The sequence below is a fragment of the Pipra filicauda genome, unplaced genomic scaffold, assembly GCF_003945595.2.
Source record: "Pipra filicauda isolate LSUMZ 115617 unplaced genomic scaffold, ASM394559v2 scaffold221_size1283894_pilon, whole genome shotgun sequence".
NCBI lineage: Eukaryota > Metazoa > Chordata > Aves > Passeriformes > Pipridae > Pipra > Pipra filicauda.
The window spans coordinates 631,564-658,591 of record NW_024104334.1 but is presented as its reverse complement, the minus strand read 5'-3'; the positions used below and the strand labels follow the sequence as shown (position 1 = coordinate 658,591).

The window sequence follows — 27,028 nt, the reverse complement described above, 5'->3', positions numbered from 1 at the left end:
AGAGCCCCGCCTCCCCGCCCCTCCGCCTTCCGGTTGGGCGAGCCGCCTGTCAATCACGCCGTCCCCGCCGCACGTCCCGGCTCCCGCGTCCTCCTCGAGCCCCCGCGGGGGGAGCGGGGGGCGTTCCGCGGGGCTCTCCTCTCATTGGCTGCGCGGCGCCGTCAATCACCCAGCGCCGCCAGCCGCGGCAGCTGCTTTCGCCCTCGCCCCGCCCCCTCCCCCCCCCTCCGCTCAACTCCGCTCGCTCCGCCAAGTTGCGCGGCCGCTGCCCGGCGGCTCCGGGGCTCAGGCGGCGGCGCTCGCGGCGGCCCGGGACGGGGCGGGATGACGGCGGGGAGCTCCTGGCGGCGGCTGAAGGGGGAGAAGAAGGGGCGTGTGGAAGCGAGCGGCTGAAGCCCGGGGGAGAGCCCGGCCGATGACAGCGGGATCGGCTGCAGGGGACGCGGAGCGAACGAGGCGGGAGCGGGGCAGCGGCGCCGCCAAACCCGTCCCGCGGCGGGTCGCGCCGCGCCTGCCCTGAGGAGAAGCGGGACCCCGGGAGGGAAAGTTTGGCGCCCGCCCGCCCCCGCCCCGCCGGGCAAAGTTGTCTTTGGATTTGTTTGTTTGTTTTCCCTTTCCTTCTCCTCCTCTTCCCCCCCTTCCGCTCCCCCGCCGGCTCCGCGCGGGGAGGAAACGGCGAGGGAAGCAGGAACTGAGGAGCCACCCGGGAGCCTCCCCAGCGCCCGGCAGAGCCCGCTCCGCGCCTCTCTTCTCCCCGTCGGCGCGGCGTGCGAGGGCAGCCAAGACTTCGGGGTTTTTTTTTGGTGGTGATTTTTTTTTGTTGTTGTTGTTTGTTTGTTTGTTTTAAGCCCCTTTCTTTTTTGCCCGCCCGCTTCTCCTCCGGTCTAATATATGCTCGTGGAGAGCCGCCCCGCCGCCCAGCCATGTCGGCGGCCATCTCTGCGGCGGAGAAGGTGGATGGCTTCACGCGGAAATCGGTGCGCAAGGCGCAGAGGCAGAAGCGCTCGCAGGGCTCCTCGCAGTTCCGCAGCCAGGGCAGCCCCGTGGAGCTCTCGCCGCTGCCCCAGCTCAAAGGTACGAGCCCGCCCTCCTTCCCTGCCCTCCGGCTGCAGGTGCCGCTGCCGGCACCGCCTGCCCTGGCTTGGCCCCTTCCCCGCGCCCTCTGCCCTTTAGCCGTGTCCTCCCCTGCCCCCGATGCTTTCCAGGTAGGGACCCCGCGGCAGGAATTCTGCTTCCTCTGCTCACATAAGCCAGCGTCGCACAGGTTGGCTGTCGCTCGCTGTCCCGGGCGCTGCGGCCACTAAGTCGGCACCCCCCTTTTCTGGCTAGTTCGTGTGCTTTTTGAGGTCTTACCGAAGAAAATATAGACGGTAAGTTGAGTTCAGGAGGGCAAGGAATTGAGCGCTAAAACCTGTGAGCGATCGGTGGCTCCTCCCACGGGGGATTTTGCCAAGAGGAACTCTGTGCCCGTGCCATGGTATCCCGAGTTGCCGGAGAGAGTTTGCGTTTGGCTGCTCGGTTCTTTCGCACCGCTTTTGGGACAGTATTTGAATGGCGTTTTGGTGGTCTTGAGGAGTTGCCTCGGAGACCTTCTCCTGCACAGTGATGTATGAAAACACTCACAAGTGAATGAAAACTCTGAATGCTGAACTGAAGATAGACAGCGAAGGTTTTATCCTCTGTACTGCAGCTAAACTCTAAGAAGGCTCAGTTCATTAGGTTACAGTAGTGAAACGAAGTTCATTGCAACCTTCTACACCTTTAAACATCAGAATAGATTTCTGTATGTTTTAAAAACTAGAAAAAGTACTTTTTAGGCAGAGAATACAAACTTGTTACTAAAGCATTTGTCAGGGACCTGAAAAATAAGGGAGAGCGATTACCTTAATGTGACCCAGCATGTTAATTTTGCTCCCACCAGTTCTAAAGTCTTAAGGCTTTTGAAGCTGCATCATATGATGGTGGGAAAAAAATATCTCTTATTTGCAGCAAATATCCGAAATCTGAATGAGATATGCCAAACTTTAAAAATATTCCTAGGTATTAAGTAATTTTTCTTTTTCAGTTTGCGTTTTGTGGCTTTTACAGTCATGTCTGTAGTATTTCAACACAGTCCATTTTCCCTAGTGTTTGAGTGGCGGATATAAGTGAATCATAAATATGGGTCTTAGCAGAAATGTTATTAAATACAGATAAACTTGGGCAGGGGAGTAACAAGGACAGGGTTGGTTGTTTGGGTTTTTCACACATTTGTTGCAGCAGCTTTAAGTTTTAGTTTTAACAACAGCAAGGGATGTTCTTGCCTCTTGTTTTGGGCTTTCATTTCTGTATGAAGTTGTGTCTTGTCTTGGTGCACTAGTTTGATTTGACGGATTTATAACCAAGATAATTTGTTTGAAATCAAGATTTGGTTTCTGCTGTTCACATACTGTTTAGACAGTGTATTTTCCTCGGAGATCACTTTTAGAAAACCACACTTGAGACCTTGTAAAGGCACTTGATAAGTATTACACATAGGTGGCAGACTTCAGAAAGTTTGAGTCCTGACCCAGCAAACAGTTAAACATATATGCTTTATTCAGGGAGTAATTCCAGCTTAAATCAGCAAAATGTCCAAGTTTACGTTCTTTGCTGAGCTGGGATTTTAATATTAAATTTTTACCTCTGTGTTATTAAGTCTTGTAGTTTTGTGAGTGTGGTTTTACAGCTTTTTACTTATAACACAGAGAAATTTTGTATGGCATCAGCAGCTCAGATGTTTGGAAATTTGAGGCCGTAAACCAGCAGAGGAATTTCTTCAGTTATGCGGGATTTTATAGTAGTTTGAATTTCCTTATTGCCTTAAGTTCTTAAAGGAAAATCCCATCTGTGATTCAAATGTAAAGACTTACCCTATAGACCTGCTTCAGAACAGAAGTTGCGGGCAAGATATACTCTTATGAGCCGTAGTGTCCCAGCTAGGCAGTTTGCAGAAAGTCCTCCATTTTGCAGCACTCCTCTGCGTGTTTTTCTCCCTTGGGTATGTGATGTTAGATTTGTCCTGAACATAGCTGTGGACATAGGATAATTTCTTTCCACCTGCTTGATGTTCCCTCTCTCCCTTTCTCTCTTAAACCTCTCTGGACCCTGAAACCAAAAAAGGTTCTAGAAAGAGTTTGCTCTCTCTGTAAATGTGTCATTTTGCGTAACTTTTTGTTCTAATTACGTACATCTTGGGAAGATGCAGCTTTGCTTTATTCTCTAAAGTTAATATGGGAATCAGTATTAGCTGTGATGCTGCCAGTGTAGTATCATGTACAGAATCGCCAGCCAGAGTACCTAGGGAGGGGCTGAAAAAGGAAAGCACAGTCATTATACTGATGCCTGCGGGTGCTCAGCATACACTTAAGTATTTAGAATAAGACATTTTGCTTTTACAGATCTCTTCAAATAAATGGCTAAATCTGAGGTGTTTCAAACCTCTGTTGGGAGAAAAAGAGTGGTTTTTAGATGAAAAAGCAGCTTGGTATTATGCTACTGCAAATATTTCATCTTGTTTATAGTACTGACTTGTTTAATCAAAAATATTCTAAAATAAGTATAAACAGTATTCTAAAATTCCCCATTAGATTTGTCAAACTGGCCTAAAACACTTGTATCTATTGTACTGGGGGGAGAGATGGTCCAGAAGAAAAATAAAAGCTACTCATCCACTTCAGGAAGTACCTTCTTGGGCGTAGTGAGTGTTGTGGGATTTTTCCTTTTCTCTAGGGACTGTTTTGTTTGCCACTGAAATGGTCACATCAGGTTGTGTAACACACTTTCAGAGTTGTGTTGTTTCAAAGGCTTTAGACAGATAATCTTAAAAGTACCTATTTCTGGAGTTAATTGTGCTGCTGCTGTGCGTTACCAAAATTCCGTCATTTGGCTGTGTATTCCTTCTAGCAGTGATACGGTAGATTTGTTACTAGTGGGTAACAGTCCCACTTAGTACCCAAATAGTAGGTACTCTTCCCTCGGAGGTGTTGTTGGGGGAGTGAGATTGAGAGGAGGGGAAGTTGTGTGTTGTCATCAACCTTCAGCTTATTTTTGTGCGTGATGATTTCTTTTTAGATAGAAACTCAGCAAACTCAGGATATTCAAAATAAATTAGTAATGTGTTCTTCAGTTAATTTAGCAGGTTTTCTCAAGTGTTTGTTATTCAGGAGAACAACATTTTACTGTATTATTTAAAAAGTGAAAAAGAAATACTGGAGACACAGTGACTGTATTTAAAGGGAAAAAAAAGGTTGTTAAATCTGTTAGAAGTTGAAGTTGTTTTTTTTCCCCATCTCCCTTTTCATTTTGTTACCTTAAAGTTTACATAATATAAATATTTTTAAGAATGTGCAGCCAAAATAATGTGCTGGTTAACAGTAGGATTTTATCACTTCATGGACAGTTCTGAGAGTATTGAGTTTAAAGAAGTCTGGCAAAGGAAGTGTTATTTTAAATGTCTTAAGAAGTGGTGATTGTCTCAATAGAAGGTTGTTTTAACAGGCTGTGAGAATATGCAGTTACCTTTGTTTTTGAAAAAGAGATATAACTTGACCTTGGAACCTGATCTGATTCTTTACATTAGATGTAGTGCTTGTCATTTTTGGTTGAAGAAGCATGTAAAAATACAGGTGGAAAGTGGTTTATTTAATATAGTTAATATGGTCTGTCAGGTTGTAAAGCAAATAGATCTTTTCCTTTTGTTTTTTCCCCCCTGTGTACCAAACATGTCAACTGCAGCTGGGAAGAATAAACATTTTCTGATGCCTTTCTGTGATTTTTCTCAATAGTGAATATCCATTTGGGAAGATGCATATCACCGCAGGCATTTTTCCTATATCGTGCTCAGAGAATAAATACGTGAAAATAAATTCTTAGTATTCACTTCTAAATTAAGTTGTCTCCCCACAGAGAGAACTCTGGCCCTAACAGCAGAAGAACTGGAAAGTAGTACAGAAATCTTTTAGCCTTAGGCTAACAAGAGCTGTAATGATCTCTGTGGGGCTGAGAATTGTGGAGGTGAAGTATACTGGAATAAGGCATTTTTAAGAAGACCTTCCAGTGTGTAGTTTCAGCTGTAAAATAGGCGTTAACTGTAGTATTTTTCTTTACTTAAACCCTTGAGAGAGAGAGAGCGCTCAGGTTTGACTGAAAACCAGTTGCCATGTTGCTATACTTTTGTGGAAATGTTACAGGAAGGCCTAATAAGCTTATGAGTAAAACTTTTATGTTCATTAATCTGTCAGGATCACTTCAAAACCTTAAACTTTGAGTTTTGAGTCCCATAGCCTGTGCTTCAGTGACAAAAGTAAGTGATATTAAAAACAGCTGAGAGGAATTTTCTTCTTCTATTAAGTTGCCTTTGCTCCCTAAAGGAAAATGTGCTTTAAAATTTTAGAATAGTTTACTTTTACTACAGCCTTAATAAATATTTGTAAGTGAAATGAGTTTTCTGTCTCAGACTTGCACTTTTTTTTTTATCCCTCATGAGTCATTGTTATTTCCTCTTCTGTAGTCCCCCATCCTCTACCTTTTGTATTCAACATCCCTTGCAACTGCAATCAACTTGGATGAGTTTTTCCTTGAGAGTGAATCTGTATTTCAAATGAAGAATGAGGATGTTCTGTGAGGAATTTGGGTTTAACTCTTATGTATAATCTCAGCAGAGTGTACTATAAAATAGTCAAAACTTCCTTTTTAGTGAAGGTACAATCTTGAGAAATAAAGAACCTATAATAGATAAAAAAGCTTTAGTAGTTCCATGAAAAACGAGCTGTTTGAATTTTTTTCTATATTAAGGAACTGTTCCTAGTTTATGGAGTGGAACATTTTAGTCTTTAATTCTTAACAAATTGACCTTTTTTTATCCATAGACTTGAATTTTTGGTCTTGGAATATACTTCCATCAAGAGCAACTCCTAAATATAGAGCCTATTGACAGTCTTCACATGAACTTTTCTATTTAAATCTTTCACATCTTCTGTGTGCCAGCTTAGTATCAGATTTCTTTTTCCATAATCATTGCTTTCTAGTTTAGTCAGATAGTAGTTTTGCAGGTGCTGAGTTTAGTGTTAGCTGCTGCAGGAAATACAAATGGAATTAGTTATTGGTCCAGGCTGTCTGATCAAAAGATGATTACTTCAATCTGCAGATTTATTTTTTTTTTTAATATCTATCTACCTTAAAATCATTAAGTGCTTTTGAAAAGGTGTCGTATCAACAGTTCTGGACAGATTAATATTCTGTTTAAGCACTGAGGGGATATGTATTGTGTTCTGATGAAAAAAGACACTTCCATTGAGAAGGCCATAAAATTCAACTTCTATACCATTGTCATCCTGACTCTGGCTTTAATCTAACAGGCTAAAATTACTGTTCCATAGCAGCACGTGGATTTTGAAGGTTGGAACTGCAGATAAATTAGACTAATAGGTAGTAAATAACATCTGTTTTATAAGACTCCCTTGGCAAAATGCTCTGCTCAAAACTGGACAGTGACAGCTTCTTTTTTAATGCCTGAATCATTGATTTTATCAGACAATCGCTGAACTAGTTTCTGTCATGAACAGTGAAGTATCTCTACAAGATGCCTATTTCATAGTATACGTCTGACTTAAAAGCAGAACTCATCATAGTTAAGGTTGCCTAGTTTTCCTTCACAAGACCTTATTCTCAGCTGCTTACAACATTGCTGAACTGTTTGTACTGAAGTTTTCCATGCCAAGTATGGACAGTTTTATTTGGAACTGTTCCTCAGGCTAATTTTCTTAGTTTCAGCAAAAAACAGTTCAAACTGCTTCTAAGACTAGAGGAAAAATAAATTGTATATTGTTGGTACTAAAAAGAAAAAAAATCTAATTTGGTCCAGTTTCTTCTTTGGTCCAGTTCTAGCTGTTGCAGCTCAGCACCAAGACTGATGAGTCAGTATTTACTATGCTGTTACGTATAGATCCTTCAGGATGTGCTGTGCTGCTCCCATCTGCCTTGCTCTGTGAGGCTGCTGTGTGTGGTTTTCTTTGGGTTTCTTGTCTGCAGCACTGCTAGGCACAGCAACTCTGCCCATGGAAAACTTGTAATTTTCTGCAAGCAAGAGCCCAGAAGTACATTATAGGTGAGGGGATAGTATGGAACTGGGGGGCTGATTAGAGAAGCTTGAGCGGGAAAAAAGGGCGGAAGCCATCTCCTCTCCAGTGGCTGCAGTGAGCTCAGTGTTGGGAGTCTCAACAATCCTGTCAGCTGTGAAAATTACTGGAAATGTTTCTTGTCATATTCCCTTCTAATTTCTTCATAGCTTTTCATCGCCACCTTGGATTTTTTGAACTTCACGTGGTCTTCCTGAAACTTCACAGGCTTAGGGGTTTTGTTCTGTACATCAGGAATCGATTGCAGATGAGTTGGTTTGTCAAATGAGTCTTTTCTTGAGGTTTAAAATTGAGGAAAGCGTAACTTTAGTGGCTGTGATTAGAGTGTGAAATTCACTTTCAGTCATTGTGTTTAGTAGTACTGCTTCTGGCTGCTATACTTTTGGGGATGAGGTTGGCAAGTGAAGCTGGGAAAGATTCGTGAAATGTACGGGCAGGATACTAGGGCTCAGTGTTTAAGGGTAAGAAGGCTATGGGAAGAAACAGCAGCCCGATCAGAATTTAGCAGACCTGTAGCCTGCTAAAATAGTAGCTTGTGTTGCTGCAATGGATATGGTGAAAAAAGGCTATGGATTAAAAAATAAAAATCGTGCTGTTATGTTGCCTGGGTACCACTGGGAAAAGGTTTCTGTCTCATTCATCTCTTTGCCGTTGCTTTTCCTGACCTTACCAGGCAAAGCTTTGGTGACATTGGTGGGTTTTGTCACCTTTGATATAATAGGGTTCAGAAGAAAAATACAGATCTTGCTGTGGAGTTGGGAGGTCAAAGTGCGAGTAACAACGAAAAAGTTTACTTGCACATGTGTATTCAAGAACAGTGCTGCAAAAGGAAGATGTTGTAATTCTAGTGATTTTTAAACACTGAGAATTTAAAAGACATTTAAGTTACTCCCTACCATAACAGAAAAACTTTCCATATGTTATGAGTTTCAAATTACCGATTAAAAGTTTATATCTGAGACGATCGCACACTTGGAGACTTGACAAGCTGTGGGTAGCAGGCATGAAAGCTGCATGGTAGGTTTTCTCAGAACTGAAAGAGCAGGTGGGGTGAGCAAGTTTAGAGAAGGACAGTATAGATTGGGCCATGAAGGCTGATCTGAAGAAGAGCAGGAATAAAAAGTTACAGCAATGTCTGAGTATGAAGGGGTAAAGAGCTTTATTTTTGCTGTAGTTGTATTTGAGAATTAGCAGAGTGCATCACTGCGTAAATAAATGAACTTTTAGAAGTGATTTAATGGGTTACTTTTATTTCTGGAGATGGTTGGTCCTTTTAAAAATAACACAATTTTAATTATATTACTTTCTTCCCAAGTAAAATTTTATAGGAAAGTGTAGGGAAATGGGTTTAAAAAGAAAAGTTCTAATTTAGTGTAATAATGTAAAACTTTTCAAAAGTGTATCCTGTTTTCTATTAAAAATTCTATGCTTACTTAAAATATGGCCTACATAAAAGACGGAAGTCTTGCTAACAGCATAAGTTTTGGTTCCACATGTATGTAGCAGCAACAAATGAGAACTTAACTTTGATTTTGAATTATGTATGTGAAGTAAACTTGTGTATTTCAGCATCACTGGATTCTGTAGAAAAGCAGTAATTTTATTTTGAGAAGACAAATTAAGGTGCGAATGTCAGAACCCTCTTGAGAGGCATAAGCTTGGTCCCACTATAAAGTCAGGAAGGACACAATTTGGTAATTCATCTCTGTGTATATTCCCTTAAGAGAAAGAAGCAGGATCAAAATAAACCCAGTACATGAAAATGTTGTAAATTTAGTTTAAAAATAGCCAGGAGATTTTGCCAAAAGGGAATATGCGTAAGTGTAGGATCCCTCATTACTAAATACTTGATGTTTACAATTTTTGATAGAACATAGCTGCTAGAGCATGGTTAAAATTGATGAAAAAGTAGCTCAACCTTTTACTTATGAGGCTAAGTGTTTAATTAAAGTGAAGTAGGCAAAGAGATCCTGCAAGTGCTTGAATATTTGTCTGCTCAGGATGATCTGTTCTCAGTCAGGTTGGTGGGAGTTTGGTCACTAACGGCAGCAAACCCAGAATTTCACCTGTGTTTCCTGTCTAATTTAAACATAATAACGCTACAAAAGGAAGAACTATAAAGTATCTCATATTATTTATCTGAGAAGACTGAAAAGTAAGAAACATTTGTTCAACCAATTCGTAAACTATCTATTTATCCAAGGAATTAAATCCATGTGGAAGTTACAAGTACTGGATATACGAAGGGATTCAAGGGGAGAAGTGGTTTTTCCTTCCCTTTTGAAAAGCTAGATTGAATGTTTCCTCTTGCACACATTTCCTATTAAATTACTCCCCTGTACATCTCCTTCACATTTAAAATAGCTAAGTGCTAAATTAAAGGCAAAATGAGTTTCTGTACTTCTGCAAAATGTTTAACAGCTACCCCTTGGTTTCATATAAAAGCTGTTTTTATATTGCACTGAGCACAAATATTGCCATGTGAAAATTACATGGGTGTTCCTTCAGTTTCTGGGAAAACATAAACAAACTTGATTTGTAATGTTGACTTGCTGTTCTAGTGTGATGTCAAACTGGAGCAACTTCATCTTACTTAAAATTAATTTTATACTTGCATAAGGTGAGGAAATTATTGGGGAAGAATGCAAGTTAATAAATTTTTAATCTTAATAATATCACACACTAGATCCACTTATGGCCGATTTCATTATTAACACTTAATTATAAATACTGTAATTTCAGTCACATGTGAGTTTTGCTGTTGACTTAATATAAAGGGAACTTACTAAAATTCTGTTTACTTAAGTTCTGTTTAATATCCAGTTCTGTTTAATATCTTTATCGATGATTTAGATGAGGGGGTTGAGTCCACCATCAGCAAATTTGCAGATGATGCCAAGTTGGGGGGGAGCGTTGATCAGCTGGAAGGCAGGAGGGCTCTGCAGAGGGACCTGGACAGGCTGGAGAGTTGGGCTGATTCCAACAGGATGAGGTTCAACAAGGCCAAGTGCCGGGTCCTGCACTTTGGCCACAACAACCCCCTGCAGCGCTACAGGCTGGGCACAGAGTGGCTGGAGAGCAGCCAGGCAGAAAGGGACCTGGGAGTTTGGATTGACAGGAAGCTGAACATGAGCCAGCAGTGTGCCCAGGTGGCCAAGAAAGCCAATGGCATCCTGGCCTGGATCAGGAACAGTGTGGCCAACAGGTCCAGGGAAGTGATTCTTCCCCTGTACTCAGCGCTGGTGAGGCCACACCTTGAGAACTGTGTCCAGTTCTGGGCCCCTCAGTTCAGGAAGGATATCGAGGTGCTGGAGCAGGTCCAGAGAAGAGCAACAAGGTTGGTGAAGGGACTTGAGCACAAGTCCTGTGAGGAGAGGCTGAGGGAGCTGGGGGTGTTCAGCCTGGAGAAGAGGAGGCTCAGGGGAGACCTCATCACTCTCTAAAACAACCTGAAAAAGGAGGTTGTAACCAGGTGGGAGTTGGTCTCTTCTCCCAGGCAGCTATCAGAAAGACAAGAGGGCTCAGTCTTAAGCTGTGCCAGGGGAGGTTTAGGTTGGATATTAGGAAGAAATTCTTTACAGAGAGGGTAATCAGGCATTGGAATGGGCTGCCCAGGGAGGTGGTGGATTCTCCATCCCTGGAGGTTTTTAAGATGAGACTGGATGTGGCACTTAGTGCCATGGTCTAGTAACCACAGCGGGGTTGGATTAAGGGTTAGACTTGATGATCTCAGAGATCCCTTCCAACCCGGCTGATTCTATGATTCTATGAAAATTGTAAATACAATTTCTGTGCTTTCAAACTTAGATAGTGCAAATAGATTTGGTTTCATAGCAGAGAGCTCAGGTTCCTATGAATCAAAAATGTTTTTAGTGCAGCCCTGTATAATGGGTATTAAGCTGAGCCTGTGTGGCACACAGCTTTTGTCACCTGCTTTTCATCTCTCTTTATTCCCTGGTAATGTAGGTGCAGAGCACTACAGCTGATGTGAGGTAAAATAGGGAGCAGAGCTGCTCAGGTTATTCTTTAATTCTTAGCAGGTTAGTTGTGAAATGCTTCCTTGAGTCCTCCTTGTCACAACCTGAAGGGTGATATTGCATCTTCAAAATTACGTGCAACAATCCAAAATTTTGTTGAACTCTTACACTTTAGATAGTATTCCTTAAGGGTAAGTGCTTCCACTTGGGGAAAAGTATAATTAACAGTTTGTGTCAGGAACATGGAGCATCATACTGATGTCCTTTCTGATCTTTTTGATTTGACAGTCTCAGAAGCTTGGTCTGTTGTCTCTTTCCATTTTTGTAGGGTCTCTTGGGTCTTGATAGTGGTGAATTTTCCTGGCGCAGGAGCGAGGTAGTAGCAGGAACAAGTTGCCGTGTGCCAGCCTCTCTGGGTGCCTTCACCTTGTGGCTAATACAATGTATGTAACCTGAGTTAGACTTTAAAGAGAGACCTGTTTACATACTCAGCATCTTATGCCTTCTTGTTAGGAGGATTTCTTGAAAGCATCTCTGCTTTACCATAACAAAAACCTTTGTTGCATTTCAGTATAGCAAAAGCTATTTAGGAGTTGTCTTTTCTGTTTTGGGAAAACAGTTTTAATTATTTGTGTCAACTTCTGTAATTTTAAGTTAAAGTTTGCCATCCATCCAATATTCACATCTTCTGAGAAACAATTTCCCATTCAAGACATAAATTACTCTCCCCTTTTCCCAGTTTGACTTGGCTGTGCATCTTAATTCCGTGCTAGGATTTATCGACCTTAAATTTAGCAGTATCTTCCTTAAAGAGTCAGGGTTCCTAATTTAAATTAATTTTAAGATCACTGTTACTTATTAATCATGAGCTATTCCACCTTTGTCAGGCCAGTGAAATGATTATTTGGGCTTATGTCTTGCATGCAGGAGAGAATGGCGAGCTCTTAGAGGCTCTGGGTATATTCAAAATAGGCCTGCTGTGGCATATGATCAGTCACTGAAACTGCTTGATGGGTTTTAAATGAAGACAGCAAATACAGTTGCAGTGTATGCCAAAAACATAAGTGAATGCATTGGGGAACATAATAGTTGACTTACTGATGAGAGAAAGCTTGTTTCATATACAAGAAGAGTAGGGGGTAATTGTTTTGGTAGTAAGGTAATTGTTTTTTGAAAACATGCTTCAGCTGTGTAAGAAGTGAAACTTATTTGCCTGTTCTGGTAAATATAGTATCACTCTGAACAAAACTTCATATGGTTGACCACATGCAAATTGCCCAACTTCTCAGTACTTTCAAAATCAGCATTGATTCAACTGTGTCAAGTCATTGGACAAAATTTTTTTTCTGTTTTTCTTTATAATTGTTGTTGCATGGAGCTGAATTTCAGTTAAATTTTGAACTGCTGGTATGCTCTTGAGGAAACATTCATATTGTTCAAGTTGTATGCTTTGTTAAGGGTGACTTTAGGGTGTTTTTTGTCCCTGTTTCAATAGTGGGTATGCTTGGTGAGTCTTTTTTTGTTTGTTTAAAGAATCAGTGGTGCTTTAATTCTCCTTTTTGAGGAGTTATGGTAGAAATGAAGTGAATTGTGGCAGACCTGGTTTCTAGAGTCTTGCTATCTAACATTTTAAGGACCAAGAGGATAATTTCTATTACTTTTCACATCTGACTGCGTGTTGTCTTCTGGAATTAGACAGTAGAAAATAGGGCTATTAATATGAAAGCATTTCAGCAGGGTACTTTTTTACTGTCTAAAGTGTCTTGGCTGACTCAAAACTTAATTAAAATCAAGGGATTTAACATGGTAGTAGCTAGAGACTCTTAACTATATGAGGTTGTTTGTACTGTCTTCCAAACTTTCTTATAATCTAGATAAGACACTTGCAGTTTATTATCATTGCAAGAAGTCATGTCACAGAATTTGTGACAGATGTTGTTAGATCAGCACGGGCTTTTCAGATTTTCTGGACTGATTTGTTGAGGTCAACTACTGGCCATGTGGAGCAGCAGATGAGCCTCTCTGAACAAACAATATATGATATTGGATGTGAGATGGCTTTCCAGGAGTACTTTTATTAAGTGACTTCAAAATTGTCCATAGCCTAGACTTGTAACTAACTCTGTAAACCACAATGCAGTGTGTGAGTAAAATTCACTGTTGATTGTTATTGTCATCTAATATGTGAATTCTTTTTTTTCCTTCACTGGCATGTATCACAAAACTGATCTTAAATCCAGAATATTCTAATAAGCAAAATTTATGATTTTTTTCAGCTATTTCAAAAGAAAAGAGATATTTACTTGGATGATGGTATGATTTTTAGGTGGGTGTTTTTGCCACTTTGAATTTGACTTTGCATAATTGATGGGAGAAGGGTGTATGTTAACTTGGGTGAAATGTGTGCCGTAGGGATAGTTAAGCAAGTAGGGTACCACTGTGTTTTGAAGTATTGTTTATGTGGATGTTTCAGTGCAAGTCTTGCCTGATGACCATCTGCAGAATAGTCTACCTAAACATGGAAGTACAGGAGAAGCTCAGCGTGTTATCTTGATTGCATCTTTGCAGACTTTCTGATTTCTGAAATGAAGAGATTAAATGTATGAGCCCACAGGTCCTAGACAGGATTGACCAACGTGCCTTCTGTACCTTTAATTCTGTGCCAAGTATTTTTTTTTTAAATCTCCTATAGGTAGTATAAATTTCCTTTCAAAAGTGATTGAAAATACCATTTTACTTCATTGTCTTCCAAACCTTCTTCTCTAGTGAACAAACCTACTGTATTGTAGAAGGACTGGTTAACTTTAAAGATGCATAAAGTTGCTCTGTCTGACTCCCTTATCTGTCCTGGAAAGTCAGAGCTCTGTTTACTGATGACATGCAAAAGAACTTAGCCCCTTCCAGAGTCCCAGCAACAGCTCTAGATTTTGGGGTAACAAGTAATTTGAAAATGCATGCTGTTGAACCCAGAATGGAGGGGGAAGAGGAAAAACCTACAGTCCTGGTCTACTAAAGAATGGTACTTATTCCTTAGGGTGACAGTTTTTTTCGATGTGGAAAATCTGACGAAAAGGTTCCTTGGATGCCTAAAGTGCTGCACGAGTGCTCGTCTGAGTAGTCCCATCAGTTTCAGTTGGGTTGTTGAGCTACCAAAAGCTGGAATTGTGGGAAAATCTGTTATGGGTGTATGGAGTTACTGGGGAATGTTATACACTACCAGTGTAGCCAACTACACTGTGAGATTTTATACAGGGGCCAAATTTTTCTTTAAAAAGGAGCTTAAAGTGATATAAAACAAAATCAGCCAAAACCCACAATAAAACAAAACCCTCAAAATGTATTATTCCCCAAAAATATCTAACTTGACTGAAAAAACCTACCTATACATTATCTCATGTCTTTATAGTTGGATGAAGTGCTTCCACAGGAGATGGTAAACTTAACTTAGCAGCTCACTGCAGAGCTTCTGCTCCCAACTCTCATCCTGTGTGAGAGCTGATGCACATCAGGCCCCTCCAGAAGCCATTTAACCTCGCTAATATGACTGTGTTATTGAGTTAAAGCAGCTTATGGAAGAGCCTGACAAGTTCCAGAGCCAGTGTTGATGGATGGATGTGACTGGGAACAGAGAAGAGGAAGGGAGGAATAAATGGCAAGGGGGTGGTAAGGAGACACTCCTCTGCTTGTTGCCAGCCAACTGCTTTGCTGCCTGTCAGGCTGCAGATGGAGATTTCTGAGAACCTGGAAACATGCTCAGTCCCCTGTTGTAACATCAGTTGCATCAAAACTGCATCTCGTAAAGATGCTTTACTGTGTCTGTAACATCAACATTGACACTGATGCTAAGAGAGATCACAACAATAATGTACACAAGAACCCTCGAGGACAAAAATAAAGTTTAGGTTAAATTGGAGTCCCTGTTCTTGGTTTGTGTAGGTTAGGGCAGAGTTTATCGGACCAACTCCTTTTCAGACTAATGGTGTCTCTGAAAAGATCAGGCTGCACAACAGTGCTGATAACTTACTGATGTGAAGAAAACCCCAAACCCAAAGATTTGGTGTCTCAAAGTACATGTATGTGCTCCTCTCTCCATGTCAGTGTTGAGGCTTCATTCTGCTCTAGCAGATGCCTCCACCATTGAGTACGACTGCACACAGCATAGGAAATGTAACCAGACAACAGGCACTAATTGCTAAACTTTGCACAGTGGAATGCAATGTGATCCTTGTCATGTATTGTTTGTCAGGGAATTATGTAGAAGTGTAGGATTGTCACCAAGTTCAATTTAAGGAGTACAGCATGTGTGGTACTTTATTCCATAGTGTCATTGTCCTCTAAGTGCTTGAAAGGGCTACGTATGAACTGCTTTAAGAGGCTGTCAGAGGAAAAACTTATTGGTTGTTTCTCTGGCTTCTGCATCTTCCTGGGTCAGCTTCTTCAGGAAAAAGTAGAAATATTTAATTAGAGATACTTTAAAAAAAAAAAAAAAGAAAAGTTGTCAGAAATGATCGAGAGGGTTTACTTTGTATTGGAGGGAAAGTATGATTTTTGAACTTGCCATTTGTGTAGCTGAGAGAGGTTTTGTGGCTTTAGAGTCTGGTTTCTGCTGCTGAAGCAAGGATTATGTTAGGTTCTCTGGCTTTGTACTGAAGGTCTTGGGTAAACAATTGATGAGAAAGGAGAAGTATCTATCTTTTCTTTCTGGCAGAAAGGCCTGTAAACATAGGAGATAAATATCCTGTAGGAAGACATCATTGTAGTCCCTGAGCTAGTGATCCAGTGCTGTTTGTAGCTCCAATTTGTAGCTACCAGTGAGGTGGCTCTGTGATTGTGAACTCTTTCCCTATCTATGCTGTTTGGGCCTTTCCTGGAAAGATTCATCTCTTAACTCAATATTTCATGCTTAGATTTGCATTGATGACCTTATAAATTTAAAAGCATTCAATTTAGAGACAAATCTGTACAATCATGCAGTTTTAATGTTTAATAACTTCTGCTCAGGGTGAACTTCCAGGTCAACTTCCTTGTAAATTTTATTGCTTGATATTGTGGCTGATATGTGTGTCTGTAATGATGGAGTTTTTGTAAACAGTAGAAATAGTCTGTTGAGAATTTCAGTATTATGAAGTGCAACAATCAAATTAACAGTTTTAATCGGGTACAAACACTTTACTATCCATTGTGGAAATGACCAGAGGCAAGAAAGAGTCATGGTTAAAGTGGATCATAATTTGCAATAATTCTTTTGGTGCTGGATGTTAAGTTTTTGTCTTCAGGATTTCCCACCATCCTACTTGATTTGGGATTGTTTCATTGAGGCATCCACTGTCTACTTTGAACTTAATTTATCTTCTATGGTCCTTATGGTATTTAGGGCATTTGAAGAATAGCAATTATCTTGAATTTCACACATATGGTGTAAATCTTGATAGATGTTAGATGGAAACTGGCTTAAAAATCACGTCACGGATTGTTAAACTACTAAAGATAAAAGGTACAGTGTTGATGCAATTGTGGTGGTGCAGTTTATTTTATTCAAACAACTAGAATAAACTATTATGGTATGATTTTTATTGTGGGATAGAGTTGTCTAGCTTCCACTGTGCTGGGATAGTTAAAGACAAGGCTTTGAGAAGTTAAGAGTGCTATCTGACAAACAAATTTTCCCCAATCACTTAGTGGTTCCCATGGTACCTCTCATAACATTCCTGGGACAAATGTGCAATGTGTCAAGCAGAGATTGAGCACATACAGCCAGGTTGTGCTGATGTAACAGAACTGACTCTCTTGTTACCTTATTTACTATCATGGTTGCATGTAATTTTAATTTCTTTCAGATCACTAAAATAATAAGATGATAAAGTAATTATGATTCCCCTTATAAGTTTGAAAAAAGAATGTGTGTGTAGAAGAAAATACTTCTTTTGTTTTTACTTTAAGTGTTTTAAGAACAACAAAACAGATTTATGGGCCCGTTTTTCATTTGGGCGAAATTTATCTAATTGAGATAGATCAGGTTGCTACTGAAAAATGGACTGGTGATTCATGGCAGGAGAGAGATTCCCTGATACTCTGGTATCTAACTAAAAGTGGCTAATGCAGGAATTCCTTTGATATTCTAGGGAAGGTAGTAATTTAGTTATTTTGTCTGAATTCCTGTTACTGGCTTTTAACCTCAGATCTTTAGTCTGTTTTCACCACTGTTAGAAGTATTCAGATGCTGTCTGCTGGTTTTTGAAACCTCTAGGTAAATTTTGCTTATTTTTATTTTTTTTTTATCATCAACTAGCTACTCTGTATTAGCTGTGTCTCACTTCGAGACCTTTGTAACTCGGAGTATAGTTAAGTTTGTAGTGAGGAAAAACAAGTGGGCTTGACTCCTGTGTTAGTCTGGGTATCAGCTTGGTGCCAGCGGCAAAAAAAGCTGTCCTCCCTGTGTCGGTTCCTTAAATTAGGCTTTTTGGATTTTATCCTCAGCATGTCACTGTTATTGCTTTGTTGCTATGATACAATACTTACTCATGCAATCCGCTCTAGAATATTAGAAGATCTGAACTGAAATGTTATGTAACTTACAAATGTTTTTACAGCTGATGTTCATTATTTTGCAGAGTGTAACAATTCGTGTCTTTGTAGTTATCTGAGCAAAATAAGCATCTTGCAAGGTTTTTTATTCAAAAGAAAAGCGGTTAAAATTGCAGAATTGACATTCAAAAGTGAATTGTTCTTCATGAGGGAGTAGTAATTGCTGGCTTTTTCAAAAGCTCACTGAAGTTGTTATGCTCAGCTAATAGGATCGTAACTGTCAGGTGGGGAAAGGGAATACAATACAGTATTCTGGAGTCGGAATTTTCAGGGCAGAGCGAGCAGTTTGAATTACAGTGGAGGCGTGTCAGTCCATTGTAGCAATTACTTTTTGCTTATGGAAACGAAAGAATTCTATCAGATAATTACTCAATACTAAACCCAAGTTTTTACTCTTGTTGTTCCAACCACTAAATGAAAGGCGTTCTGGTAAAGAAACTTGAGAAACTGGCATTACCAAAGAGTGTCTGAATTGGTAAAGGTGCAATCTTCAAATGAAGTTTGTTCAATTAGAATCATTGTGAAACAAAGAGAAGCGTGAGAGATTTTTTTGTGATTTGTTCAGGTTTTAAAGTGAGACTTAAGATTTTCCGTACTCAGTGTTCCAATGCAGTTGCCTTTTTCTTGTCTTGATAATTTCTTCATGATGGAACATCAGTGCTATTAGCATCATTCACTCACTGCAGTATTGCTAAGGGATGTAGTCTGGCTATAGACCTATCTTGAAAATTCTTCAGGGGGGAGAGCATTCTTCATTTGGAGATAAAATTGGAAATACAGGTTTTTTTCACAGAATAAGTGAAGTCCCAACTGGCTGATAGAGGAGGTCATGCTACATTGCCGAAGTGGCTTTGAACCCCCAACAAATAATTAAAACAAGAACAAAAGGCACATTAAACCAAATTTTCAGTTAAAACCACGACTGCTTTTGTTGTGTTCATGCAACTTTGGAACAGTTACAACATATTAAGGAGGTATTAAATTTTTAGAGTGTGTAGTGCTTAATAATCCATCTTTTTTGGAGTTTATGTGAAATGCTAATGGAGAAATTTTGCTTATAATCAGGTTAGAGGGGTACTGCACTCTAAAATGAAAATGTCAAGTCATAGCCAAACACATTGTCTTAATAGGCCAAAAAATCTGGAAAACCCTTACATGACTAAGATTGTAATAAATTATTTAGACCAAAGCATTAACATTCAGGGTTAATCCTTTAGAAATATTGGAGTTGATTCTTAAGAGAAACATTCATCACATGATGTCAAAAGTATGTGAAGCATTTTGCATTGGGGTAAAAAGACAAGGTTCCTTCAAAGCAGATTTTACAGCTTTTAAGCAGGTTACATAATAGAGGATTAGGGAACAGAATGAGACAAATCGGATGAATGAAAGGTTAGTATGATGCACTGCTTCTGTGTATGACTTTTGGTGGGGGAGAGCTGGGACTTACCAATGTCAATGCATTTCAAATGAAGTTAATTCAGGCACTGATTTTCTGTAAATATATGTACTGCCCTATGTTTGTCTGTTATTTCTTGCATGTACCAAAAGTCGTGAATGGTGGGTCTTCCATTCTAACATACTCAAACACACACTTTCAGTTTTGACAATATTGCTTATTGATTTGCTGGCTATAGAGCATACTATTCCCCATACTAAAAAAAACCCAGTTGTAGCTATGCAAATTTTTGTCAGCAACATAGATTTAGAAATCCTGTTTTTGCTTCTGCAGACTTAAGGGTTGTTTGTTTTTGTTTTTGTTTTTTATAGATGCCACCTTCAATGAGCAGCAAGATCTTTTTTGTCAGAAGCTGCAACAGTGTTGTGTCCTCTTTGACTTCATGGACTCTGTTTCAGACCTGAAAAGCAAAGAAATTAAGAGAGCAACACTGAATGAACTGGTTGAATATGTTTCAACAAATCGTGGAGTGATTGTTGAATCAGCTTATGCTGACATAGTGAAAATGGTAAGTAGAATGCTCACGTTATAGTTTGAATTTTAATAAAATATCTTAATCAGTTTGTGATTCTTGTGGCATTTAACTCAGAATTGCTGCTGGTTATTCTGCTTATACAGTATAATGTAATTTGTTAATGATAATTTGGCTTAGAAAGGCTTGTAAAAACAACTTGTAAGTTTTAATTATTAGCTGAAACGTGATTCATTCAGGTTAATTAAAATGAAAAAACTGGTACACTGCAGATGCTTGGAGTCTGGGTAGGCTTTAAAGTTGTTCTCAATCAGAAAATGGCAATATATTGATGCTTGCCATTCTTTGTTTATTTACAAGTGGCAGTGGAGTGTTAGGCTGAAGTTTTCTGGTAAAGATTCATGCAGGTACTAGTGACAGCAGAAAGGCTTATCCGTGTAAGAAAGCAGCTCTACTTTGTAAATACTTTATATGACTTTTGTTTTACTATTTTGGCCTTGGAGAGCTGTGCTGGAGTAGCCTAAGTGGCTTACTGAAGTTGTAAATCATAGGATGACGTGTGCCATGCAATTTCTACAAATGGTTTGTTGAATAAGCAACAAAATATTTATGGTTGTTGTCTGCTGACTTTTCCAGGTGTTTATATACATTTTCAAATAATACTTAAGTGAAGTTTTAGATAGACCTGTACTCTGTGTACAGGGAACACAACTGAAGGACACTGGAAAATAATCTGAAATATTTTGTATTTGTTTTTTTCCTAGAAATTTGAAAAGTAAAAAGAATGGCTTTAGTGTCCATGCATTTAGGTAAATGGTTTTCTAAACTTTGGTTAAGTTTACATAGATAAAATGCTGGCTTTAAAAGAGCTCTCAGGAACATAAGCAGACCAGTTAAAATATACAACCTACAGCTTTTGTAGTTCTTCATACAGTACAAGCTATTTTTTTCTTAAGGTTTTTTTTGTTTGTTGTTTGTTTTCTTTGGTTTTTTTTTTTTTTTTTTTTGCAGGCAGCTGATAGGGAAGATCAGATCTTTTAATATAAATAAGCATAGAATTTTTGCCATTACACTGAAAGGCTAGGATTACTGAAACCCTTTCAATCTTTTGGCTGTTTCAGCAGTTGCTTATTAAGTTTTACAAAAGATCTAGGACACTGGGGGGAGGTTTTATGGTTTCATTTTTTTAAATGACCTGAGTTTCTGTCCTAAATGTTTTTTACATAAGAAAATAACAGGACAAAGTATGTTCACCTCTTCTTAAGCTTCTTTTTTTTTTTTCTTGATGCTGGTGGCAGCAAGCCTGAATCCTTGCAGTATTTTCTTATTCTGTGTGCCCTCTATAGCCTCTTGTTAGAAGAAAGAATATACTAACTACCCCATCCGACTTGTTGAAGGGAGATTTTCTTTTGTGTTGGAGTTGTTTTCTTTTCTTGGTGGTAAGGTGGTGTTGAGCTGTTCTTTTGAGGTTATTGTTGTTGTGCAAATGATTGGGCTCTGTGGATGCTTGTTTTTCCTTCCATAACAAATTTCCATTCCCTTTTCTCCCCTAAAATGACAGAAAATGAAGAAGGCCTTAAATGTTCAGTGAGAGCTTTTTGAGAGCTTGAGACAAAAGATCCCTCCAAGCCTGAATAGTATTTCTAATCTCCCTGGCAACTGGCAGCGGAAAAGGTCTTTGCTGTGAATTAGGACGAAGTACCAGCTTTCAGTAAAAACTCTGGATGGATCTCCCTCCAAATAACATGTGTGTCAGACTTGAGGCCTTTCTTTGTAGCAAAACTTCTATGAGATTTAAAAGTTACTGTTTTGGTTTTTGTTTGGGTTGGGTTTTTTAAAAGTTTTTAGACTGTTCAGTGTTACTGCATTAAAAGAAAAAAACATATGAGGTTTTTTGGCAGAGTTTGAAGGGTAATGTTTTTTGGATGAAAAAGTAGAAATTGGCCTTAATGAAATCCAGCTATCATCTGACTGGTAGGAAAGGACTGACAGACAACAGAAGCAGAAGCAGAGCCGATTTCTTTCCAAAGCCCCTTGTCTTCCCCTAGGCCTGAGACACCTTTCCTCCAACTTGCAGAGGAAACAACCTGGTTTCCTTGGAGTCACCTGAGTCTTGGGAAGGTGAAGTCAACAATCCCTTAAAGATAGCAAAAGGAAATGTTGTTCCTGACCAGTGCATAGGCAAGGTCTGTGCAGGTGAGGAGGTCTCCCTGCATTTCTTCTCTTCATATGGTCTCCCTGTTACTCCTCTATCTCCTTGTGCCTATCAAGCTCCCCTCATTCTCCAACAGCATATAAAAATCCAGTGTAGATAAGATTGTCCTAGCAGGTTAGAAGAGTTGTGAATTCAGAATTTGAAAGCAATCAGGTATGCTTAATCTGCATGCTCAGAAATGTGAACTGAACCTAGTATCTCAATGTTGAGATGCTTGATAAGTGTACAGACAATTAGGGACTTTTTTTTATTTTGTTTTAATCAAGTATAATTGCTGTATCTCAATGCATTAACTGGCACATTTTCTGATACTGTTTTTGGAAAACTTAAACCCAGCATCAGCTTTCTAAATTATCTGGAAACCTACCCAGCTGTAAAAACCTTTTATGATTTGTATTTCTCAAATCAGTTTTGGGATAAGATGCCACTTATGAAAGAAAGAGAAGGTTTTAAATAATATAAGAGGATATAGAGAAGAATTTGCCAACAGAAGAACAACGGGAGTTTTAACCCAAACCATGTTTTTGATCAATACTAATAGCAAGGCCTTAGAAATAGGCAAATGAGATAGGAAGCAAAAGTATTGCAAACATAAAGAAAGCAAACCCTTTTTTTTTTTTATAGGGAGACAGGCTATTAAATAAAAAGGGTGTAAGGTTTATTCTAATATTTATTTGTTGTATTCTCAGGAGATCAGTGGAAGTACTGAATACTCTGAAAAATCATACAGTTACCTTTTTAAAGGTCTGGCTGAGAGGCTTGCTGTTTGTTTCTGCTACAGAAGTATATTTAATAGTTGGTACCTTTGTTTTGAACTTGAAATGTTTGTGTTCACTACTCTGAGATTCTGTGCTGAAGTATTGATCAGTTCAGTTCAGCAAAATGCATCTAGAAAGAGATGCATTTTCAGAAGATGTAACCAGAAGACTTGTAAGCAGAGGTAAAGCATCTTCTGTAGGGGACTGATTCATATGTTGCAGGGTTTTTTGTTGTCTGTCTAATAAGAGTAGACAAAGCAAATAACAGAACCAGAATTGTAATCTTGGTTTTGGGGCTTGATTAAAATTAACATTCTCTGACTCCTATTTCCCCCTCCTCTTCTCCCCCCCCCAGGCACTTGCTCTTTTGCTCTGGAATCCCAAGTCCCTTGTGTTTACAAAATTAAAGGACGACTGTACTTTTTTTGTGAGGGGTTTAGTTGGGGGGGTTTTTGTTTGTTTGTTTTTCCTGTGCAGTAAGTTTGGAGACAGCTGTAGTGCCCATCCATACAGACATCATTGCTCTTCTACTGCAGAGCAGCAGCTCTGCAGCTTTGCTGTGTCCCAACAGGAGAGAGCAACAGGATGTAGAATGAAGGGCATGGGAGGAAAGGAAAAGTCACTTTATGCAACAGCTTTTTATCTTGTTTAATGAGGCAGCTGATTCTTCTGTGTAGAGCCAGATGGGTGACTTCAGGATCTTTTTCTAAAGTCCTTTTTGCAAGATTCTTCAGACACCTTGGAGACTCCATGGAAGGTGTGCAGGAGCATTTGCTGCAAACTGTCAGACATTTTCTTTTGTGCTTAGTAGGCTTGGGTGATGAGCAGCTATTTGAAACAGATTTGATCACAAAGACTAAAAGAGTTTGAAAGGTGATTGAAAAAGTTGGGCTAAACGTCTTCCTGAAAGAAGAGTAGAAAACACAGAAACAAAATTAACTTCATGTTCTCTTTTGTTCACGTTAAAGGGTTTTAAATCCAGTGTGTTATATCTGATGGAAGAGATGACATTTTTCTTTTGACATCTGAATGGTCTTCTATCCAAACGTTTATATACTTCAAAAATCCCTGAAGAAACATTTTTAAACTTGCCCCTTTGAAATTGATTTGATGTGACTATATCTTACTAAAAGTAACTTGGTAGCTATTTTTTCTCTTCGTGAAATCAAGAAATTACAACTGTTACATATTTCTAACTTTGAAAATTTCAAGATGTTTCAAGGTTTTGGAAAAGTGAAAGAGTGAAAAATGTAAACAGAAATACCTTGAAATGAAGTAAAGTGAAGAACCCTGAAATAAGATATATTTTTGGGATTGTCTGACTTACATATGGAGAAAGCTCTGTTTAAATCATAACTGGTTAGTCATACTGTATTTGTTGTCTTAGATAAAACCTCAGCTCTTGGTGTCACATAGTTAAAAATTGTTTTTTATATAGGGAAACCAATTTTTTTTTTAACTTCCATAGTTTCAGGGAAAATTTTAAATATGACCATGTCTAATTACAAACTTGTAAAGCGGTTTGGACAAAAGTTACTCATTATTTTCATTGGCCTGTTTTCAGACTCTTGGCTGTTTGTATTTTGAAGTTTAGGGAAAAAAAAGAATCACAGATGTGGTTATTATGTTACTTTTTTTTTATGTAGTTTTGTTTCATGTGAATTTAGGATAAAAGCACTACCTTACTGAGTGTGATCTGTGGAAAAATAAGCAGTGATACAATTTTTTTTTTTTACTTGCAGATAAGTTCTAACATTTTCAGAACACTTCCACCTAGTGATAACCCAGATTTTGATCCAGAAGAAGATGAACCAACTCTTGAAGCCTCATGGCCCCACATACAGGTATGTGATTCCTTTATTTTCAAGCCTTTTTGTAAGGCAAGAAGTGTGAATACTTAAGTAAGTTTGTGTCCTTGGTAAGAACATCAGAATTGCTTTTATAATACAGTTGAGTTTTTATACTTTGGGGGGGGGAAGTGGTGTTTTTTTTAGCATGTATAAATATGGCAGAATGTAGCTCTCTTAAATTGCTTAAATACTCTTTTTTTTTTTAAGAATGATTGCACTGTAAAGTGTGGTGTATGTATTGAAATATAGATATTTTAGGTAATGTTCTTTACTTAAGAGGTTTTTCTGCGACTGAGCCACTTCTTAGTGTGGTTTCAATAAAATATAAGTTAAATGTGAACCGGTCAGTTTCTTGTGACAATGACAAAAAATGAAGTAAAACCCTTATTTGTCTTTTGAGTAAGAAACATATATTCCCTCTTTCTTCCCATCCTCTTCCCTCTCTCCATGCAAAAACTTGACAATATCAGCATTGTTTGGTAGCAGTTGGTCAGATATTCTGTTGTTGCACTTCTGTGCCAATCTCGTGATTTTTATAGCATTGCTGTATCAATTGTGTGACTGACTTGCAATGCTGCCGAATTTTACTTTATTTTCAATTAACCATTAAAAGTTATAATCATCTAAGTTCATACCTTGGGTAGGTCATTGCTGATTTTATATGAGTAGTATCTGGTAAAAGTGAAGTAGCAACTCGTAGTAGTGGGTAGAAGATTAATAGCTACTGCACATCTGCATACCATTTTCTCTTCCCTCTTGAGAGTTAAAATGCTACTCTGCCCCTCTGATATTACAGTTCTACTGTACCAACAAATGCTCTTATTTAAGAACTGGACTTCAAATATTGTCTGTAAGAAGTATGTCTTCAGCATAGTATTTGAGACTTAAACCACATGAGAGTTAAATTATCACAGGAAAAAACCTTTGCAGGTTAAAGGCTGTGATAATTATTTTCTTGTATCTGGCTAGTTCCAATTCATAGGAGAATGTCTATAACTGAACTAGATGAGAGGCTTGATTTTTGTAGAGTGAGAGGGTGCAAGGGCTATGCAAGTGTCTCTTAAAGTCAGTAGTGGCACCATCTGACTTCTAAATATCTCTGTCTCAGGAGTAAAATTTGTAAATGTTAGCTCAGTTCACTTCAGGACATAATTAAATTCTAGTTCTTTTTATAGAAAAGGACTTTTGATTTTTGTGATCAGTTCACTTGTGCTTTAGGCTTGTCTAAGAGAAAGTGAAAGAGGTTCATAGCCTGTGGTGTTATTTGAAATTTTATTTTCAGCGTTTCCCATGCCTTTTCTAAGAGAGTATTGGCCAGGCTGTCTGGTCACTAATTGTGGATTTCCCTCTCTTGCATCAGTTGTTCATGCTGCCCTTGGAACAGATTGCTTACTACAGCACAATGGAAACAGTTTTTGTTTTCCTCTCCTTCCTTTTACAGTTCATGTGCTACTGGATGGTAGAAGACTGAGTTTGATAACTTACTATTTGCCCTCCAGGAGCACACAGCTGCTGGAAGTGTCGGATTTTGTGTGTGGAAGAAAGGGAGTGTGCACAACCATTCCCTTCCATCAAAAAGCATTATTATTTTCGGCATAGTCTAAAGGACTGTGGGGAGCAGGGATGGATGTTTTGCTCACTTCTATTTGTGACTGCTTAGTTGCAAACAAATTCAGAATTCTATCTTGATCTGACAGTCAGGTGGCCAGTTTTCTGGGAGGGGAAAGAAAAAATCTGAATCTCTGCTCTTCTCTGCTTGAATCTGTTGGCATTTCTCTTTAAAATATCATAAGATGATGACTTAGTAAGTTACCAGAGTGTGTAGACACAACAGAAGACTCTGGACCTTCAGTAAAATGAGTGCCACTTGAAAGATGTTGCTTTAAGGCAATGCTTAAGATGGTTTGTAACAGCCAAACTAGGTTGAAGAAGTTGGCATTAAAGCCCCTGTATCTTTTGAAGCTCAGGGAGTTGCACAGTTGGTGGAATTGATAGCTTAAAGCAATTATATTCTAGTGGTCCCTGCAAGAAAGACGATCAAATCACGGAATTATTAGGATTTGTATTTCATAGCTCTTTGACCCAAGCAGAGACCACTTTTGAGGACAAAAACTACTAAATCCAACAGCTTTCCTCTGATTTAGTGTTTTCAATGGTAATGCTTCAGTTAAACTCAAAGTTGAGCATACCTGTCTCTTTAGGTAGGATCCGTTGTGGCCAGAATCCATTCCGGTGCCCCTGGCTGATAGTTGTTGTTATGCTTTTAAGTTTGCAAATGTTAGGGTACAGGTGAAGTGAGAGGCTGGCTTGTCCAGAGATGGACACTGCATCTTGCTTCCTGGAATAGCTTGGATATAAAGAAAGTTTCATATATTTCCCAGGGCTCCCAAGGATTTCTAAAGTTATTTGATAGACAGTTGATATCTTGAAGGTAATCTTGGACAGCTTGTAAAAAGATGTCACAGCATTATGTTTTAACTTAGTTCTTCTGCTTGATGTTTATTGCAGTCACTGTAGCTGTTCATGGAAAGAAGCCACAATTGTCCTTTCTCCCT

General features: G+C 39.1%; 1 protein-coding gene across 1 annotated transcript in view; it reads left to right on the top strand.

The window, feature by feature from the left end:
* Nucleotides 1-282: 282 nt before the first annotated feature.
* PPP2R5A (protein phosphatase 2 regulatory subunit B'alpha) overlaps nucleotides 283-27,028 on the top strand; it is a 45,091-nt gene continuing 18,345 nt past the window's right edge. Inside the window, exons 1-3 of the mRNA XM_027723722.2 lie at nucleotides 283-1,074; nucleotides 19,490-19,686; nucleotides 24,366-24,467. Of these exons, the coding sequence (XP_027579523.1) occupies nucleotides 924-1,074; nucleotides 19,490-19,686; nucleotides 24,366-24,467 (450 nt within the window). The 5' untranslated portion in view covers nucleotides 283-923. The remainder of the gene's footprint in view (nucleotides 1,075-19,489; nucleotides 19,687-24,365; nucleotides 24,468-27,028) is intronic.